Genomic DNA, 19,193 nt, shown 5'->3' with positions numbered 1-19,193 from the left:
GGAAAATTGTGTTGTGTTTACAATCATAAATGTCATTGCAGTAGCAGACACAGGTCTAAAAGCCGAGTCAGTTGTCCATGTGTCACTGTTTGTTTTTTATCGATCTTCATCCTGTTTCTTTATCTGAAGGTGATGACTGGACTCCTTCAACAATCTGTGGGCATCTTCAGGTCATCTTTGCCCTGCTTCAGTACAGTATTAGAAGGTGGGTGTGTCACTGCAGGTAGATCTTAGTAATAGATGAACATGGGTGTGTCATTACAGGTAGATCTTAGTAATAGATGAACATGGGTGTGTCATTATAGGTAGATCTTAGTAATAGATGAAGGTGGGTGTGTCATTACAGGTAGATCTTAGTAATAGATGAAAGTGGGTGTGTCATTATAGGTAGATCTTAGAAATAGATGAAAGTTGGCGTGTCATTACAGGTAGATCTTAGTAATAGATGAAAGTGGGTTTGTCACTACAGGTAGACCTTAGTAATAGATGAAAGGGGGCGTGTCATATACAGGTATAACAGCAACATGTTTGTTTTCCATAAGGAAGATATAATAGCTTGCAATCATGTTTTCTCCAGATACATTGATCCCAGTTCGTTCATCAACCACCTGGGCCTGGACGCTGGTCAACAACAGGTAATGACCAGCCATGTGTCAGGTATCTCACGCGTGGGAAGGTCTGGCACCTCTATACTCCACTGGGGTAGAACGATGTGATAGAAGGGACCTATAGTAGCCACACTTGGCTGTGTGGCAGTCTTTACAAACATGAAGTAATAACAGGGCTCGATTTAGCTATCTATGCACCAGTCATACCTATTATTGAAAAATTGCAACCTAATATTTATGTCTACATGCATCAAGTTCAAGTAAACAAAAATCAAATTTGGTCTGACTAACCCTTACTTGTCCACATGACATTGATCTGTGAGCACACTCAACACCTAAGCTTCAGACCTACAGATAAGCTGCGTATGTGCGTAAAATACCCCCTAATAATATTCAAAACCCAATTATTTTCAATATACTTGTGTACGGAAACGCATACATTAAAAATTTCCGAAACACAATTACGAGCTAAGTTATTTTCTGAGTCAAGCCTATATTTAGAACCGTTATACATCTAAAACACATTATTTATCATTTTTTTAAATCTCATTTGGGGGGAAACCCACTAGAGTGATGAATAGATGAGTGAAAAAATATTGGTTACCTAATGAAAAATGTAATAATTAAAATAGAAACCTTCGAGTAAAAACTCAATTGCTCAAAAAGTTATCTGGAGCTCTGAAGCATTGTGTACCATACTACATCACTAGTCCCTGTGTTGTGTGTAATTCAGGACACAGGACACATGACACAGTCATCAGAGCTCTAGGATTGTACTTGTTCAGACACGTTTATGGATCTGTGTTTCAACTGATACATTGATGGGACCAGGGTGCAGCCTGGTTTTGTCTGGTGCTGCTAGCTTTTCATATGAACCATCTTCCTGAGGCAAGGGCGTTAACTGACTATAAAAGTCCAGTTTCCATCCCTGCCGAATTAGGCTGGAATTTCCAGGCTCGATTGTAGCGCCACCAGTGGCTATTTTGAGTTATGTCCCTTCTATATCCCTCCTATTGACCAATCAGATTCCATCTCTCATATATCACTTGCCCAGTCAAGACGAGCTGATCGATAATCAAAATCTTTTTTGTAATGAAATGGGTCTTATGCCGCGAGGTGCCTCAAATCACTTTAGCACCTTGATTAAAAATATTAAAAAGATTGGCAAAATATCTCTCTACGCCCAGATGACAGTACACATGCTTTGCAAATACTGCAGTCGACCGAAATCTGCATTTTAAAATCCATGTTGTTTACAAACCGGACATCTAGTTTGTTACGCAATTTTTATTGGACTATGCATAGACTCGTTTGTAACTCCAGAATTCCTGCCTAGTTTTGCAAGGGTGGAAACTGGACTTTTATAGTCAGTTAACTCCCTTGCCTCAAGAAGATGCATGTGACTATGCACCTGCATCTTACTTGTGCATTTGTATCTTTGATAATCTTGACAGGGTGTCGCAAAACCTTCCAGACACAGTTGGGGTTAGCATGGTTAGTGTTAGACACTAGCAGTAATTTCATGGCACAAAACTTTCGAGATACATTGAGGAGGATGTCGGGATGTTGCAGGATGCCCAGGAGTTCTCCAAGTTGTTCCTGTCCCTGCTGGAGGATGCTATGTCTGCCCAGGCGCCGCACGGCAGCTCCAACATCGTGCAGGAACAGTTCCGCGGGGAGTACTGCTATGTCACAAGGTGAACCTCCCACAGTAGCTAGTGTCTTAGCCCTGTACAGTGGTAAATGCTTCTTTGGCGTTTGAATGCATATGGGTTGCTCTACGTACTTTGAATCTGCTTGATTGAAAATCTCAGTATGTGCATACTGATATTTATATGGGCTTTCTTAGATTCCAATGGTCGACCCCCAGGTCTGCTACAATGTCAGTGAAAATTCCAGCATGGGAATCAAAAGTATTCCAACTCAGGTTATTATTTAGGAGTCATGTTTATGTTTCGCAAATGTGATTTGTATCTGTGCAAATCTCTGATAACAAGACTAATACAGTCAACTTGTATTAAGTTTGAATGTTATAATAGAGCTGAATTATGAGAATAAGAACTTCAAAAATGTCCCAGGAATGTCCCAGGAATGTCCCAGGTAAGTCCCACGTAAGTCCCAGGTAACTCCCTGGTCCCGGGTAGGTTCCAGATAAGACCTGTCCAGGTACGTCCCAGGTATGTCTCAGGTAAGACCCAGAAATGTCTCAGGTGAGACCCAGGTATGTCTCAGGTGAAACCCAGGTATGTCTCAGGTAAGACCCAGGTATGTCTCAGGTAAGACCCAGAAATGTCTCAGGTGAGACCCAGGTATGTCTCAGGTGAGACCCAGGTATGTCTCGGGTAAGACTCAGGTATGTCCCTGGTGTCTCAGGTATGTCCTCGGTATGTCTTAGTTTAGTCCCTTGTGTAGCGTGTATAGTTCCCATGCAGTCAGACCTTCTGATGTTAGAGGTTTTCTGGTTGAGTGTTCTGTTCTGTACTGACTTCTTCAAGTGTTGACATATAATCTGGCTTCTCTGGTCAGATGCAAGAACTGTGGCAATGAGTCAAGAACGGGGTCAATGTTCTATGAGCTGGATTTGAATATCAAGGGACACAAGTTACTGAAAGAGTGCATTGAAGATTTTCTCAAGGTCAGTTGAACACGTTGTACACATGTATGTATTGTTTACAATATGTACCGGAAAAAACCTCACTCAATCCATGGTGTATGTGAGTAGGAATTATGGTATTTCCTGAGGCGGTTAGGCATTGTTCACTGTCAGATGTTAACATAATAAAGTTTAAAATCTTTAAAAAAGTTCAAATCCAGCACATGAAGATTTATGTTTTTTTTAACATGTTATTAATCTTTTGTACAAGAGATACAAAGGTACATTCATCATTCTGCAGACAGATGTAGTGCATGTTCAAGTGTTGCATTCCTCTGTGCTATTTGTTGAAGTATATATGAGGGGATTTATTGTTGTGTGTCTGATGTGTTCTATTCTTATGTAAGCTGATGTGTTGTGTGTCTGATGTATTCTACTGTTATGTGTCCGATGTATTCTACACTTGTGTGTCTGATGTGTTCTGTTGTGTGTCTGATGTGTTCTGTTGTGTGTCTGATGTGTTCTGTTGTGTGTCTGATGTATTCTACTGTTGTGTGTCTGATGTGTTCTGTTGTGTGTCTGATGTGTTCTGTCGTGTGTCTGATGTATTCTACTGTTGTGTGTCTGATGTGTTCTGTTGTGTGTCTGATGTGGTCTGTTGTGTGTCGATGTGTGTCTGTTGAGTCTGATGGGTTCCGTTGTGTTTCTGATGTGTTCTGTTGTGGGTCTGATGTATTCTACACTTGTGTGTCTGATGTGTTCTGTTGTGTGTCTGATGTATTCTACACTTGTGTGTCTGATGTGTTCTGTTGTGGCTCTGATGTATTCTACACTTGTGTGTCTGATGTGTTCTGTTGTGTGTCTGATGTATTCTACACTTGTTTGTCTAATGTGTTCTGTTGTGTGTCTGATGTGTTCTGTTGTGTGTCTGATGTATTCTACACTTGTGTGTCTTATGTGTTCTGTTGTGTGTCTGATGTGTTCTACTGATGTGTTCTACTGTTGTGTGTCTGATGTGTTCTGTTGTGTGTCTGATGTGGTCTTTTGTGTGTCTGTTGTGTGTCTGATGTATTCTACACTTGTGTGTCTGATGTGTTCTGTTGTGTGTCTGATGTGTTCTACTGTTGTATGTCTGATGTGTTCTTCCAGTGTGTCTGATGTGTTCTGTTGTGTGTCTGACGTGTTCTTCCAGTGTGTCTGATGTGTTCTGTTGTGTGTCTGATGTGTTCTACACTTGTGTGTCTGATGTGTTCTGTTGTGTGTCTGTTGTGTGTCTAATGTGTTCTGTTGTGTGTCTGATGTGTTCTACACTTGTGTGTCTGCAGGAGGAGAAACTGGAGGGGGAGAACCAGTACATGTGCGAGTCGTGTGAGAGCAAGCAGAACGCCACCAGGGCCATCCATCTACAGTCCCTGCCGCCTGTCCTCAACATTCAGCTGCTCAGATTTGTGTTTGACAAGTGAGCTGACACTCTTCATCTTCAGGGACATCATGTACTTCAGTTGACTTTGCTGTTCCTACATTGGTAGTCCTTTCTGTAAATGTACTGCCCTACAAACAAGATGGCCAGCACAAAGTACAGTAGGATTGGTATTAGTATTATCACATTGAGGGATATTACAGGACAGAATAGAACCCCCTTAGACCAATTGGGGGCCCATGTTCGAATAGGTCTCCAGCTCTTCACTGATAGCAAGCATCCACCCTGAGAGCGGAAGGTCCGGGTTCGATCCCCGGCCGCGTCATACCAGAAGACATTAAAAGATGGTACTTGTTGTTACCCTGTCTGGCGCTCGGCATTAAGGGGCTAATACAAGGACTGGTCGGCTTGGAGTCAGTAAACTGTGTCTGAGTGGGGTATTCATGTTGAACTGCGGCATGGTATCTCAGTGGGCTAGCACTATAAATCGGCATCAGTCCGGACTAGTACAAGCAGCCACACGCACGCACACGGGCACGCACGCAAGTGTGTACGTCGCTATATAAGTGCAATAATCTTGGACGCGACGTTAACCCCAATTTCACCTCACCTCACCTTCACTGATAACTGTATACTAATGACAATCTTTCAGTGCTTGGTTGATTGCACGTCATTATGCACGCTTCGTGCCTTGGGCTCCCATGCTCTAAAATGCATGAGGAGGGTGTACAAGCCCCTTAGGCTCCCTACACAGCTCATAAGGCCTTGTATCCATCCTTGTCATTACAAATCTAATCCACTTATTGCAAAATAAGTCCCACGGTAGATAGATAGTGTTTGACCGGCAACATTTACATGCATGCATCATCAATAAATAAATACATGATAAACTGCATTTTTGTGAATAATAATGTTTCTTTATTTGTTTGTTGGTTGATTTGTTGTTTTACGCTGCACTCCGCATTATTCCAGCTATATGACGGCTGTCTGTAAATAATCGAGTTTGGACCAGACAATCCAGTGATTGATATGAGCATCGATCCATGCAATTGGGATCAATGACATGCATCAACCAAGTCAGCGTGCCTGACCACCTGATCCCATTAGTTGCCTCTTACGACAAGCATAGACGCCTTTTACAGAAGCATGGGTTGCTGAAGACCTATATTCTACCCCGGATCTACTTGAGCCGTGAATAATAATAAAAACTAACAAATTGAAAAATTCGAATATGCACATATGTTAATCCATTTATCTGCATGAAACCGGAAAAATATATGTATTGAAAATCCAAATGCTTTCATAAACTGGCGCTTGCTATAAAATATGCCACCACAAATACTGAAAACTCTCAACATCGCTGGGCTTATTCAGTGACATCGCATATAGAGATGATAGATCAATGACTGTTGTTGATGGGGATGAAGTAGATGCTGAAGACCCCCAGTAAATATGACGTAGACACAAATCTTGGCATCCCTGTTACATCTTTGTAAGAGTTTCAGCATGACCAACACTATTCAATGTTGTGTCGTTTCAAAATTCTCAAACATGAATCAAAAATGGCCCCCATTCAAGCAGCATCACTTTGGTTCCCCGGAGAGAACATTGGCTTCAAGGCCTGCTCGTTGTGTTTGTAAAGTGTTTGTGAATGTTTGTTGACGGTTTGCCTCCCTCATGTTTGTCAGACACACAGGACACAAGAAGAAGATCAACAGTTTTGTCCAGTTCCCTGAAGTCCTGGACATGAGCAGGTATCTTCGTAAACCAGGTAGGCGGCCATTTTGCTTCTGTGGTGGATTTATACAATTACCTTTTGACAAAAAGAACAAAATTAAGAAAATATAGAAATATTACAGATTAAAGTTCAGGCAACAAAATATTTCCCAATTTTATGTGTGATAATCATATTTGTTGACTCCATTGCCAAATAATCACTGTAACTCTCTGGGTTACCATGGTTACATACAAAACTTCATAGCAAACACACACTTCCCTCTGTGGGAAATACAGGTTAGAACTGGTCCTATGCAACCTATTCTGGTCATAAAAGGTGACCAAATTGATCGGGTGGTCAGACTCAGTGGCTTGGACCTCCTCCCTGGTCTGGTGGATAGGGCATCTGTCCGGAGAGGGGAAGGTCGGGGGTTCGAGCCTCGGACACGTCATAGCTAAGGATGTTAAAAGATGGTACTTGTTGTTACTCTGCCTGGCGTTCGGCATCAAGGGACTAAAACAAAGACTGGTCGGATCGGAGTCAGTATACTGTGTCTAGTGGGTATTCATGTTGAACTGTGGCATGGCATCTCAGTGGGATAGCACGATAGAAATCAGCATTAGTCCGGACTAGTACAAGCAGACACACACACGCTTATCCATGTACGTCGCTATGTAAGTGCAACAATCTTGGATGCGACATTAAACCCCATTTCACCTCACCTCACCTCACCTCACCTCACCTCAGTGACTTGGTTGATAGTGTGTCATTATACCTCACCTCACCTCAGTGACTTGGTTGATAGCGCGTCATTATACCTCACCTCACCTCACCTCACCTCAGTGACTTGGTTGATAGCGCGTCATTATACCTCACCTCACCTCACCTCACCTCAGTGACTTGGTTGATAGCGCGTCATTATACCTCACCTCACCTCACCTCAGTGACTTGGTTGATAGCACGTCATTATACCTCACCTCACCTCACCTCACCTCAGTGACTTGGTTGATAGTGTGTCATTATACCTCACCTCACCTCAGTGACTTGGTTGATAGCGTGTCATTATACCTCACCTCACCTCACCTCACCTCAGTGACTTGGTTGATAGCGTGCCATTGTACCCTGATGGCCTGGATATTGTTCACGATATCTGTCACTGTATTGTCTGTTCCAGACTCTGTTATTTTCAGACTGTCATCATATAGCTGGAATATTGCTTAGTGCAACACAACAAACAAACAAATAAACAAACAAACAATTCCTTTATTAGCCATTCCCTTTTATTTCATCAGTATGCAATGTAGTGTTATGGCCATTTCTTATGCCAGGATCTGCTTCTTGTGTGTTTGAATCCCAGAATCGTCTTTCTTTTCATCCTTGGTTTGTCAGCACCATGCAATTTGGTTCAACAAAGTGTTAAATATTGACATATTATATTTCTTCCCAACTGCTGGCTCACTATGATATGACTGAAATACTGTTCAGAGTGTTCTTAACTCTACTCACTCATGTCTTCATCAGGATATGGGGGGCACGGGTGGCCCAGTCGTCTAAGGCGCCGCGATTCGCTGTGCGATTCTCTTAAGTACGCCAGAAAACTATGATTGTGGGTTCGAATCCCAGTTCGCCCCGATTATGTTGCTTGGTTTGTCAGCACCATACCCATGCTCGTGGGTTTCACCGAAGTGGTAAACGTCTGAGACCTGCATCATTTCGGGCTTTCCTCCCACATTAAGCTGACATGCCGTGATATAACTGGAATACTGTTAAAAGGGGCGTTAAACACAACTCACTCACTCACTCCCTCATCAGGATATGGATTCGTGAGTCTGCTCTGATTGCAGAGAACACCGCGGTGTACGACCTGACGGCCGTGTTGATACACCGCGGCCCCAGCGCCTACAGTGGTCACTATGTCGCCCACATCAGGAAGGGTCAGCAGCATCCGTGGTACAAGTTTAATGATGAGGACATCGAGGAGATGAAGGGACGGAACCTTCACCTGGGGTCCGAGGAAGAGATTCAGGGTGAGCCTCAGTCGAACCCCATTGTCTCAATATCAGATTTGTGGAATCCTCGGTTGTGTCAAACTCACAGCCAGGTCCTGGCAAACTCTTTCTATATTCACTATATTTTCTTGGATGTGTCAAATTTCCAGTTTTCTCGAACTCAGTTTATAATCCCAAGAGTTAAAAATATGAAAACTTACCCTGACACATCAAACTCAAAATACAGTAAAACAACACTATGAATCACCCATTTGGTGGTATATTTTCAAGCTCTAATTGTCATGATTGTGTGTCAAGGTCTGTGTGTCAAGCTCTGATTGTGGGTCAAAGTCTGTGTGTCAAGTTCTGATTGTGTGTCAAGGCCTGTGTGTCAAGTTCTGATTGTGTGTCAAGGTCTGTGTGTCAAGTTCTGATTGTGTTTCAAGGTCTGTGTGTCAAGCTCTGATTGTGGGTCAAAGTCTGTGTGTCAAGCTCTGATTGTGTGTCAAGGTCTGTGTGTCAAGCTCTAAATGTGTGTCAAGGTCTGTGTCAAGCTCTGATTGTGTGTCAAGGTCTGTGTGTCAAGCTCTGATTGTGTGTCAAGGTCTGTGTGTCAAGCTCTGATTGTGTGTCAAGGTCTGTGTGTCAAGCTCTGATTGTGTGTCAAGGTTTGTGTGTCAAGCTCTGATTGTGTGTCAAGCTCTGATTGTGTGTCAAGGTTTGTGTGTCAAGCTCTGATTGTGTGTCAAGGTCTGTGTGTCAAGCTCTGATTGTGTGTCAAGGCCAGTGTGTCAAGTTCTAATTGTGTGTCAAGGTCTGTGTGTCAAGCTCTGACTGTGTGTCAAAGTCTGTGTGTCAAGCTCTGATGTGTGTCAAGGTCTGTGTGTCAAGCTCTGATTGTGTGTCAAGGTCTGTGTGTCAAGCTCTGATTGTGTGTCAAGGTCTGTGTGTCAAGCTCTGATTGTGTGTCAAAGTCTGTGTGTCGAATTCTGATTGTGTGTCAAGGTCTGTGTGTCAAGCTCTGATTGTGTGTCAAGGTTTGTGTGTCAAGCTCTGGTTGTGTGTCAAGTTCTGATTGTGTGTCAAGGCCAGTGTGTCAAATTCTAATTGTGTGTCAAGGTCTGTGTGTCAAGCTCTGATTGTGTGTCAAGGCCAGTGTGTCAAATTTTTATTGTGTGTCAAAGTCTGTGTGTCAAGCTCTGATTGTGTGTCAAAGTCTGTGTGTCAAGCTCTGATTGTGTGTCAAGGTCTGTGTGTCAAGGTCTGTGTGTGTGTCAAGGTCTGTGTGTCAAGCTCTGATTGTGTGTCAAAGTCTGTGTGTCAAGCTCTGATTGTGTGTCAAGGTCTGTGTGTCAAGCTCTGATTGTGTGTCAAGGTCTGTGTGTCAAGCTCTGATTGTGTGTCAAAGTCTGTGTGTCAAGCTCTGAGTGTGTGTCAAGGTCTGTGTGTCAAGCTCTGATTGTGTGTCAAAGTCTGTGTGTCAAGCTCTAAATGCGTGTCAAGGTCTGTGTGTCAAGCTCTGATTGTGTGTCATAAATATCCTATCTGTTATCAGAGAACTCAAAGGAAAAGAAGGGCAGGGTAGCTAAAGGCTGCCACTCTTCCAAGAATGCCTACATGTTGGTCTACACGAGGCAAGGCACATTGACGGAAGGTGGGTTTCTACTTCTTGTATCTGAATGTCGGAGCTCCAGATAAGCTGCGTATCTGCGTAAAAAACGCATCAGAAATGCAGAAATACGCAGTAAAATAAAATCCAAACTATCAAATACGCAACGAACATTACAGATACGCTACAAAAATAAAACTTGTGCGTATCATCAAAATATTGTGAAGTAACCCTGCGTATTCGATTAGCAAATCAGCAACTTATTTCAAAATTATAAACGGGCATTCCGTCAACCTTGCCAAACTCCACGATGACAGTTACATCATGATCATTTGCCATCACACTTTCTTGTGGAAGTATCGTGGTATTCTTGAGTCCTATAAAGCTCTCGAACCCACATGACACCAGTTTGCAGGGACTAGATGAACAGTGTTTTTAAATATTTAACTTAAATACCCACATGTGTAAAAACTAGTGGGTAACAGAAATTTGAATACCCAGATATAATTACTGATACCCAATGATTTTAAAATGCATGGGTAAAATACCCACAACACCAAAAGCTTATCTGGAGCTCTGGAATGTGTAAAGAAATTAAGCATGGTGTGGACACTAATTCCACAAACACAGGTGTTGTAATGACCAACCTTGGATCTTAGTCTGAGCAAATAGGGATTCAAACTGAAAATCATGTAAATATTTGAAACTGATGATTGCACAGAACAGGAGAAAAATACTGATAATAATAACCTACATGGTGGTGTCTTGACCTTTACTGTCAGTGAGCCCTGACTGGAAGACAGTTAGTGTGATTGAAGGTGGTCGGCTCATGCTCAGTGGTTTGTGTGTTTCCTTGTCCTGTGCAATAGTATGAAGGAGATACAGGTTCGAGACCCCCAGCCTTTCCTCTGCGCCCCCTGCAGTGAACACCTACAGCTCTGCTTACATACTGCAGAGATAGACACAGGAGATACCTTGGAGGTACAAGATGCTTAGCCTTTCCTCTGCGCCCCCTGCAGTGAACACCTGCAGCTCTACTTACATACTGCAGAGACAAACACAGTCAATATTCCCTCAGTCACAGACAGACACACTCACTATTCCCTCAGTCATAGACCGACACACTCACTATTCCCTCAGTCACAGACAGACACACTCACTATTCCCTCAGTCAGAGACAGACACATTCACTATTCCCTCAGTCGGAGACAGACACTCACTATTCCCCTAGTCATAGACCGACACACTCACTATTCCCTCAGTCATAGACAGACACATTCACTATTCCCCCAGTCATAGACAGACACACTCACTATTCCCTCAATCAGAGACAGACACACTCACTATTCCCTCAATCATAGACAGACACACTCACTATTCCCTCAATCAGAGACAGACACATTCACTATTCCCTCAATCATAGACAGACACTCACTATTCCCCCAGTCATAGACCGACACACTCACTATTCCCTCAGTCATAGACTGACACACTCACTATTCCCTCAGTCAGAGACAGACACTCACTATTCCCTCAGTCAGAGACAGACACTCACTATTCCCTCAGTCAGAGACAGACACTCACTATTCCCTCAGTCAAAGACAGACACATTCACTATTCCCCCAGTCATAGACCGACACACTCACTATTCCCTCAGTCATAGACAGACACACTCACTATTCCCTCAATCATAGACAGACACACTCACTATTCCCTCAATCATAGACAGACACACTCACTATTCCCTCAATCAGAGACAGACACACTCACTATTCCCTCAAGCATAGACCGACACACTCACTATTCCCTCAGTCATAGACAGACACACTCACTATTCCCTCAATCAGAGACAGACACACTCACTATTCCCTCAGTCATAGACAGACACACTCACTATTGCCTCAATCAGAGACAGACACACTCACTATTCCCCCAGTCATAGACAGACACACTCACTATTCCCTCAATCAGAGACAGACACACTCACTATTCCCTCAATCATAGACAGACACACTCACTATTCCCTCAATCAGAGACAGACACATTCACTATTCCCTCAGTCATAGACAGACACTCACTATTCCCCCAGTCATAGACCGACACACTCACTATTCCCTCAGTCATAGACCGACACACTCACTATTCCCTCAGTCAGAGACAGACACTCACTATTCCCTCAGTCAGAGACAGACACTCACTATTCCCTCAGTCAGAGATAGACACTCACTATTCCCTCAGTCAAAGACAGACACATTCACTATTCCCCCAGTCATAGACCGACACACTCACTATTCCCTCAGTCATAGACAGACACACTCACTATTCCCCCAGTCATAGACCGACACACTCACTATTCCCTCAGTCATAGACCGACACACTCACTATTCCCTCAGTCATAGACCGACACACTCACAATTCCCTCAGTCATAGACAGACACACTCACTATTCCCTCAGTCATAGACCGACACACTCACTATTCCCTCAGTCATAGACCGACACAGTCACTATTCCCTCAGTCATAGACAGACACACTCACTATTCCCTCAGTCATAGACCGACACACTCACTATTCCCTCAGTCATAGACCGACACAGTCACTATTCCCTCAGTCATAGACCGACACACTCACTATTCCCTCAGTCATAGACCGACACACTCACTATTCCCTCAGTCATAGACAGACACTCACTATTCCCTCAGTCATAGACAGACACAGTCACTATTCCCCCAGTCATAGACAGACACACTCACTATTCCCTCATTCAGAGACAGACACACTCACTATTCCCTCATTCAGAGACAGACACAGTCAGTATTCCCTCAGTCAGAGACAGACACAGTCAGTATTCCCTCAGTCATAGACAGACACAGTCACTATTCCCTCAGTCACAGACAGACACACTCACTATTCCCTCAGTTATAGACCGACACATTCACTATTCCCTCAGTCAAAGACAGACACATTCACTATTCCCCCAGTCATAGACCGACACACTCACTATTCCCTCAGTCATAGACAGACACTCACTATTCCCCAAGTCATAGACAGACACACTCACTATTCCCTCAATCATAGACAGACACACTCACTATTCCCTCAATCAGAGACAGACACATTCACTATTCCCTCAATCAGAGACAGACACAGTCAGTTTTCCCTCAGTCAGAGACAGACACAGTCAGTATTCCCTCAGTCATAGACAGACACAGTCAGTATTCCCCCAGTCAAAGACAGACACACTCACTATTCCCTCAGGGAGGCATGGGGGTCCCAGTCATCTGAGGCGCCACGGTTCGCTGTGCAGAGTTGCGTCCCCTTGGCACGCCAGAAAACTATTATTATGGGTTGGAATCCCGGTTCGCCCCAATTATGTTTCTAGGTTTGTCAGCACCATACCCGTGCTCATGTGTTTCATCAAAGTGGTAAACGTCTGAGACCTGCATCACTTCGGGGCTTTCCTCCCACATTAAGCTGACACGCCGTGATATAACTGGAATACTGTTAAAAGCGGCGTAAAACCCAACTCACTCACTCACTATTCCCTCAGCGATAGACAGACACACTCACTATTCCCTCAGTCAAAGACAGACACATTCACTATTCCCTCAGTCATAGACCGACACACTCACTATACCCTCAGTCAGAGACGAGTGAAAGTCTAGCGGGAATAGTAATTTTCTCCCCTTAGGTAGTTATTTGAGACAAACCACATGTCCGAAATATGTTTGGACTAGTTGGACATGACCACTGATGTCCACCCCTGTGGCAGTCAAGAGCACTGACAAGATGCAAGCTTGTGAAAATGCAACCAGTTGAAAGTCAAATTATTAGTGAAATGTAAACTGGTGAGAAAATATTGAAACCAAGACATAGAGGATATGTCATGTGTCGAGGGGAAAAGGAGATACGTTCACTCGTAGCTACGCCACTCGTGAAACCAAGACATAGAGGATATGTCATGTGTCGAGGGGAAAAGGAGAAATGTTCACTCGTAGCCACGCCACTTGTGAAACCAAGACATAGAGGATATGTCATGTGTCGCGGGGAAAAGGAGACATGTTCACTCGTAGCTACGCCACTTGTGAAACCAAGACATAGAGGATATTTCATGTGTGGAGGGGAAAAGGAGATATGTTCACCCGTAGCCATGCCACTTGTGAAACCAAGACATAGAGGATATTTCATGTTTCGCGGGGAAAAGGAGACATGTTCACTCGTAGTTACGCCACTCGTGAAAATATCTCCTTTCCCTCAGTCACTCGATGAGAGAATCATGATTTTTCACGAGACATATGGAATATCCTATTTATTATATACTTTTTGAGTAGGTGTCTACAGGAAAATTTATTTATTCTCCCTACCTAGCAAACAGCGACGGTTCACCACCCCTTGTGTTTTTTACTTAAAAAGTAGTTTCGTGTTTGCAAAATCTTGAACAATATAAACCAAAGAATCAAAACATATTTAGGGTCACGAAAATTCTTTATCGCACATTTAGATATGATTATATCCAGAATCAACTTTAATAAAAAATATTCTTGAAAACTAAGAGACCGCTGTTGGAAGCGAAAGTTACAAAAGTGGCGCTATTTGAAACGAACAGTCTCAATCTACGAGTTAAATGCAAAATTTACAGTTTATAAGGGATATTTTCTCCATAAATGACCATCTGTCATTATTTTGCCTTGTCAATGTGGAACTAACGTAAAAAGGACATCAACGGTTTGTGTACGGGCCAGACACTTACGATAAAGGGTGACAATTTAAGGGGAGGTTACTCTTGTATGATAATAGTTCCGTCAAAGTGTTATGTTCACAGCATTGAAATATCAAGTGTTATGTTCACTGCAATGAAATTATCACTTTTCTCAACTTCAGAAAACTCGGTCTTCCACACTGAAGTACCATGTATATAATAAATGACACCAACACACATTACCTGCAGAAGACACTTATTCTCTTGTTTCACTAATTTTGACATTAATGTTGATAACCTCACAATATAACAGCTCCTGGTACAAGCGCATGTACTTCCACAGATTTATCTTATAATCATGACTCATGTTATTACTTACCAGACCGCCTCCGTGGTCTAGTGGTAGTGCGTCCGCCCAGAGAGCAGAAGGTCCAGGGTCAGATCCCCAGCCGCATCATACCAAAAGACGTTAAAAGATGGTACTTGTTGTTACCCTGTCTGGCGCTCGACATTAAGGGGCTAAAACAAGGACTGGTCGGCTCGGAGTCTGTATACTGTGTCTGAGTGGGGTATTCATGTTTAACTGCGGCATGGTATCTCTGAAGTCAGTGTTAAAGTACATTGAGGGATACCGTTTTGCTGTGAGGATTTTGAAAGTACAGAGATCGGACAGAGATCATCAAAAACTTGGTTGCCATGACGGCGGGGTATATTTTTGTTTGGCTGTACACAGCTGTAGTGGTTTCGTGAAAATTGACCAATAAATCTAAGGTAGCTTAGATGAAAGTAAGGTAAAGCATTTGGAATAGGAGGAGTGTGTGTTGCAATCACAAGTTAACCTACAAATGCTAAATATTCGAAATTGTAGTCATATTATTTTTGTAATAAAGCATCTCAAAATGAGTTCGTCATAGTGATGTAATATGTCTCCACTTATATAATCACCTATAATTCTTTACACTGCGTGTGGTGGCACGGGTGGCCCAGTCATCTAAGCGCCGTCATGATTGTGGGTTCGCATCTTGGTTTGCCCAATCATGTTTTTAGGTTTGTCAGCACTATACCCAAGCTCATGGGTGGCACTAAAGTGGTAAACGTCTGAGGCCTGCATCACTTCGGGTTTTCCTCCCACATTAAGCTGACATTCTGTGCTACTGAAATACTGTTAAAAGCAGTGTTAAACCCAACTCACTTACACACTCAGAATGTATGTTTGCTATGCATAGTCATGATGATAAAGAGACCGCCTCCGTGGTCTAGTGGTAGAACGTCCGCCCAGAGAATGGAAGGTCCGGGGTTCGATCCCCGACCGCGTCATACCAAAAGATGTTAAAAGATGGTACTTGTTGTTACCCTGTCTGGCGCTTGGCATTAAGGGGCTAAAACAAGGACTGGTCGGCTCGGAGTCAGTATACTGTGTCTGAGTGAGGTATTCATGTTAAACTGCAGCATGGTATCTCAGTGAGCTAGCACTATAAATCGGCATCAGTCCGGACTAGTACAAGCAGCCACACAAACACACACACGTACACCCCTTTTCACCTCACCTCACCATGATGATAAAGGGGTCTTTGCACCTACAACATGGGACCCATGAAGATCCAGGGTAGAATAGGTCTTCAGCAACCCATTCTTGCCGTAAAAGGCGACTATGCTTGTCGTAAGAGGCGACTAACAGGATCGGGTGGTCAAGCTCGTAGACTTGGTTGAAGCTTTCATCGATCCCAATTGCGTGGATTGATGCTCATGATATCAGTCACTGGATCCAGACTCGATTATTTACAGATCGCAGTCATATAGCTGGAATATTGCTGAGTGCGGCGTAAAACAACAAACCAACCTACAACATGAGTGTCTGCAAGGACGGATCCAGCACTTTTAAAAGGGAGTGGTCCAAAGTATCAAAATCCTATCTGAGATAATTTTAGTGCCTACAACATACTACATTAGGTTTTCAAAAGGGGGTGTCCGGACCCCCTGGACCCAATTCTGGATCCGTCTATGGTCTGTGAGGGTGTTGTGTGAGAGAATCACACGTGTGACACATGTTTCAGCTCCCCAGGAGGTGTGCAGCAGTCTGGAGGGCCTCCTTCCCCCGGGGGTGCAGCAATATGTCCTCCGAGATAATGACAAGTTTGAAGACTGGATCACGGACCTGATCGCAGCCCGGGTAAGATGCTATGTGAAGGGAGCTGAAAATGAAATGGTTACCAGTGCTTACAAATACATATGAATTAGGCAAGTTCAGTGATGTACAAATAAGAAAGAAAACATTTATTATACCCCCGACCTGAAAGGGCGGTACAGCGTTAGAAATTGGCACTAGTCCTGTAGTCCTTACCAAACTGCCCAATAGTAGAGGTATCCTAAGGACTAGTAGAAATTGGCCCATTTTAGGGTTTTGCTCTATGTTATCATTATAAGGACTAGTGGACAAAAACTGTTAGTTTCTAACCCTGCGGTGGTATATAGTTATACCAAGGAACTCCGTCCATCTGTCTCCTCGTCTTTCCGAGGAAAACAACAACATAGATTCTTTTCAAACTTGGTGAACACTAATTATACCTATAAGAGAGGTGCAGTGTGAAGACTGATTTCAGTATTTGAATTTTCTAAATAAAATTCAGCTGTTTTTTTTTTCATTTTTTTGACTTAAGAATGATTTTACTTAAACATTTGTGTGTGCTATAACTCGCAAGCTACTACCGTTTTTTTACTCCAAATTTAGGGAACAGTTTCTGTACTAAAAGAAGAGGTGCGGTGCAAAGTTTGATTGTGATATGTGTATTTTCTGAAAAAATATCATGTTTTTCATGTTTTGAACGTAGAATATTTTTCTTACTTCAACATTTGTGTGACCTATAATTTGAAAACTACTTCGTGGATTCTTTTCCAATAGGGGTTACAGTGTCTATACCAATAGAAGAGGTGCAGTGCAAAGTTTGGTTTCAATAAGTTGATTTTCTGAGAAAATATTGCTTTTTTCATGTTTTGAACTAAGAAGTCGAAGTCGTTGGTATTAGTGAGCCCCGCTCACTTTTTGTCTTGTTTTATTTAACAACACTAACATACATATGCTACATTTGTCAATTTAGTACTTTTTAGTACAATTTAAGCACCATTCTGAGAGATGTTGCATTTGGCCTCCAAGGTGTGATCAAATATGTCAGCATAAACTACGTTTCATTTCTCACACTGAGCATGCTGAGAAATTCATGATAACAATTTATTTGTGATTTGATTTCTAAGGCTTAACATCATAGATACAAGAGCTGACCATATTTGGATTGGTCACACAATGTGCATCTTCCCGAGGCAAGAGAGTTAACTGACTTTAAAAGTCCAGTTTCCACCCTTGCCGAACTAGGCTGGAATTACTGGGCTCGATCGTTGCGGCACCAGTGGCTATTACCAATTATGTCCCTTCTAAGCCTCTACTATGGACCAATCAGATTCCATCTCTCGTATACTTGCGTTTGGTTCACACAAAATGGTGGCGCTCAGTCAGGACGATCTGATCGATAATCAAGATCTATATTGTGATAAAACGGGTCTTACATCGCGAAATGCATCAAATCACGTGAGCACCTTGATTAAAAACATGAAAAGATTTGGAAAATATCTGTTGACAACGAATTAGCGGTGCACATGCTTTGCAAATCCTGCAATCGATTGAAATCTGCACGACAGTTTACATGGTTTACGAACCGGATTTTGATTTCGGTGCGCGATTTTGATTGGACTATGCATAGACTCGTTAGTCCAGACAAAATGTAACTCCATAATACCAGCCTAGTTCGGCAAGGGTGGAAACAGGACTTTTATAGTCAGTTAACTCCCTTGCCTCGGGAAGATGCACAATGTGCTGGTCACAGTATCCTATGTTTCCTATTTTACTGCATGAATAACCTTTTTAATTTGGTGGATGTTTGTTTTCGAGAGACGGAATGCAATCTGTTGTGGTTTTTCAGGAAACTATTTATAACTTCATCTCATTGTGTGAATGCATCTATTTTTAATAGGAAAACAAAATTCTGAGTGGGAAGTTTGAACAAGAAGAAGTCAAAGAGAAATACTTGTCTCTGTTTTATGAATCAGGTAAGTTGGGAGTATTTCTGTCCCATGTCTAGTGAGTGCTCTGTGGCCACAGGGGGTCATCAAAATCCGGTTCGTAAAAACTAAAGGGCAGGAAAAGTGGGAATTACAATTTGAAAACTTAAATTGGAACAATATTTATAATAAGATTTTCAGTACAACACAGGATGTCAAACTGCGATGGTTTCAATACAAAATTACCCTCAGAATTCTCACCACTAATACTTTTCTGTATTTACTCAATTTTGCTCAGAATGATTTGTGCTCCTTCTGTCACAATGAAAAGGAAACAATTACTCACTTGTTTTGGGAATGTGATGTAATAAAACAATTTTGGGATGAAGTGTCATTGTGGATCGACCAGTGCTTTCATGTTTATAATATGACATTTTGTGCAGAATTGATACTTTTTGGAGTTAAAGAGAACATAAAAACAGATAAAGTGTTTGATTTACTTTTACTAAT

At 42.5% G+C, this 19,193-nt stretch overlaps 1 protein-coding gene across 2 annotated transcripts in view; it reads left to right on the top strand.

The window, feature by feature from the left end:
• Positions 1 to 19,193, top strand: part of LOC124116533 (ubiquitin carboxyl-terminal hydrolase 48-like) — a 52,461-nt gene that overhangs the window by 7,714 nt on the left and 25,554 nt on the right. For both annotated transcript variants that reach the window (XM_048394632.1, XM_048394631.1), the window contains exons 5-14: positions 130 to 205; positions 578 to 635; positions 2,181 to 2,305; positions 3,135 to 3,243; positions 4,527 to 4,660; positions 6,310 to 6,392; positions 8,183 to 8,365; positions 9,882 to 9,980; positions 16,688 to 16,803; positions 18,656 to 18,731. In XM_048394632.1, coding sequence (XP_048250589.1) covers positions 130 to 205; positions 578 to 635; positions 2,181 to 2,305; positions 3,135 to 3,243; positions 4,527 to 4,660; positions 6,310 to 6,392; positions 8,183 to 8,365; positions 9,882 to 9,980; positions 16,688 to 16,803; positions 18,656 to 18,731 — 1,059 coding nt within the window. The remainder of the gene's footprint in view (positions 1 to 129; positions 206 to 577; positions 636 to 2,180; positions 2,306 to 3,134; positions 3,244 to 4,526; positions 4,661 to 6,309; positions 6,393 to 8,182; positions 8,366 to 9,881; positions 9,981 to 16,687; positions 16,804 to 18,655; positions 18,732 to 19,193) is intronic.

This window comes from Haliotis rufescens, unplaced genomic scaffold (assembly GCF_023055435.1).
Source record: "Haliotis rufescens isolate VD_foot unplaced genomic scaffold, xgHalRufe1.0.p SCAF_13, whole genome shotgun sequence".
Taxonomy (NCBI): Eukaryota; Metazoa; Mollusca; class Gastropoda; order Lepetellida; family Haliotidae; genus Haliotis; species Haliotis rufescens.
The sequence above is the reverse complement of the archived record's forward strand: the minus strand, read 5'-3'. Positions and strand labels throughout refer to the sequence as shown.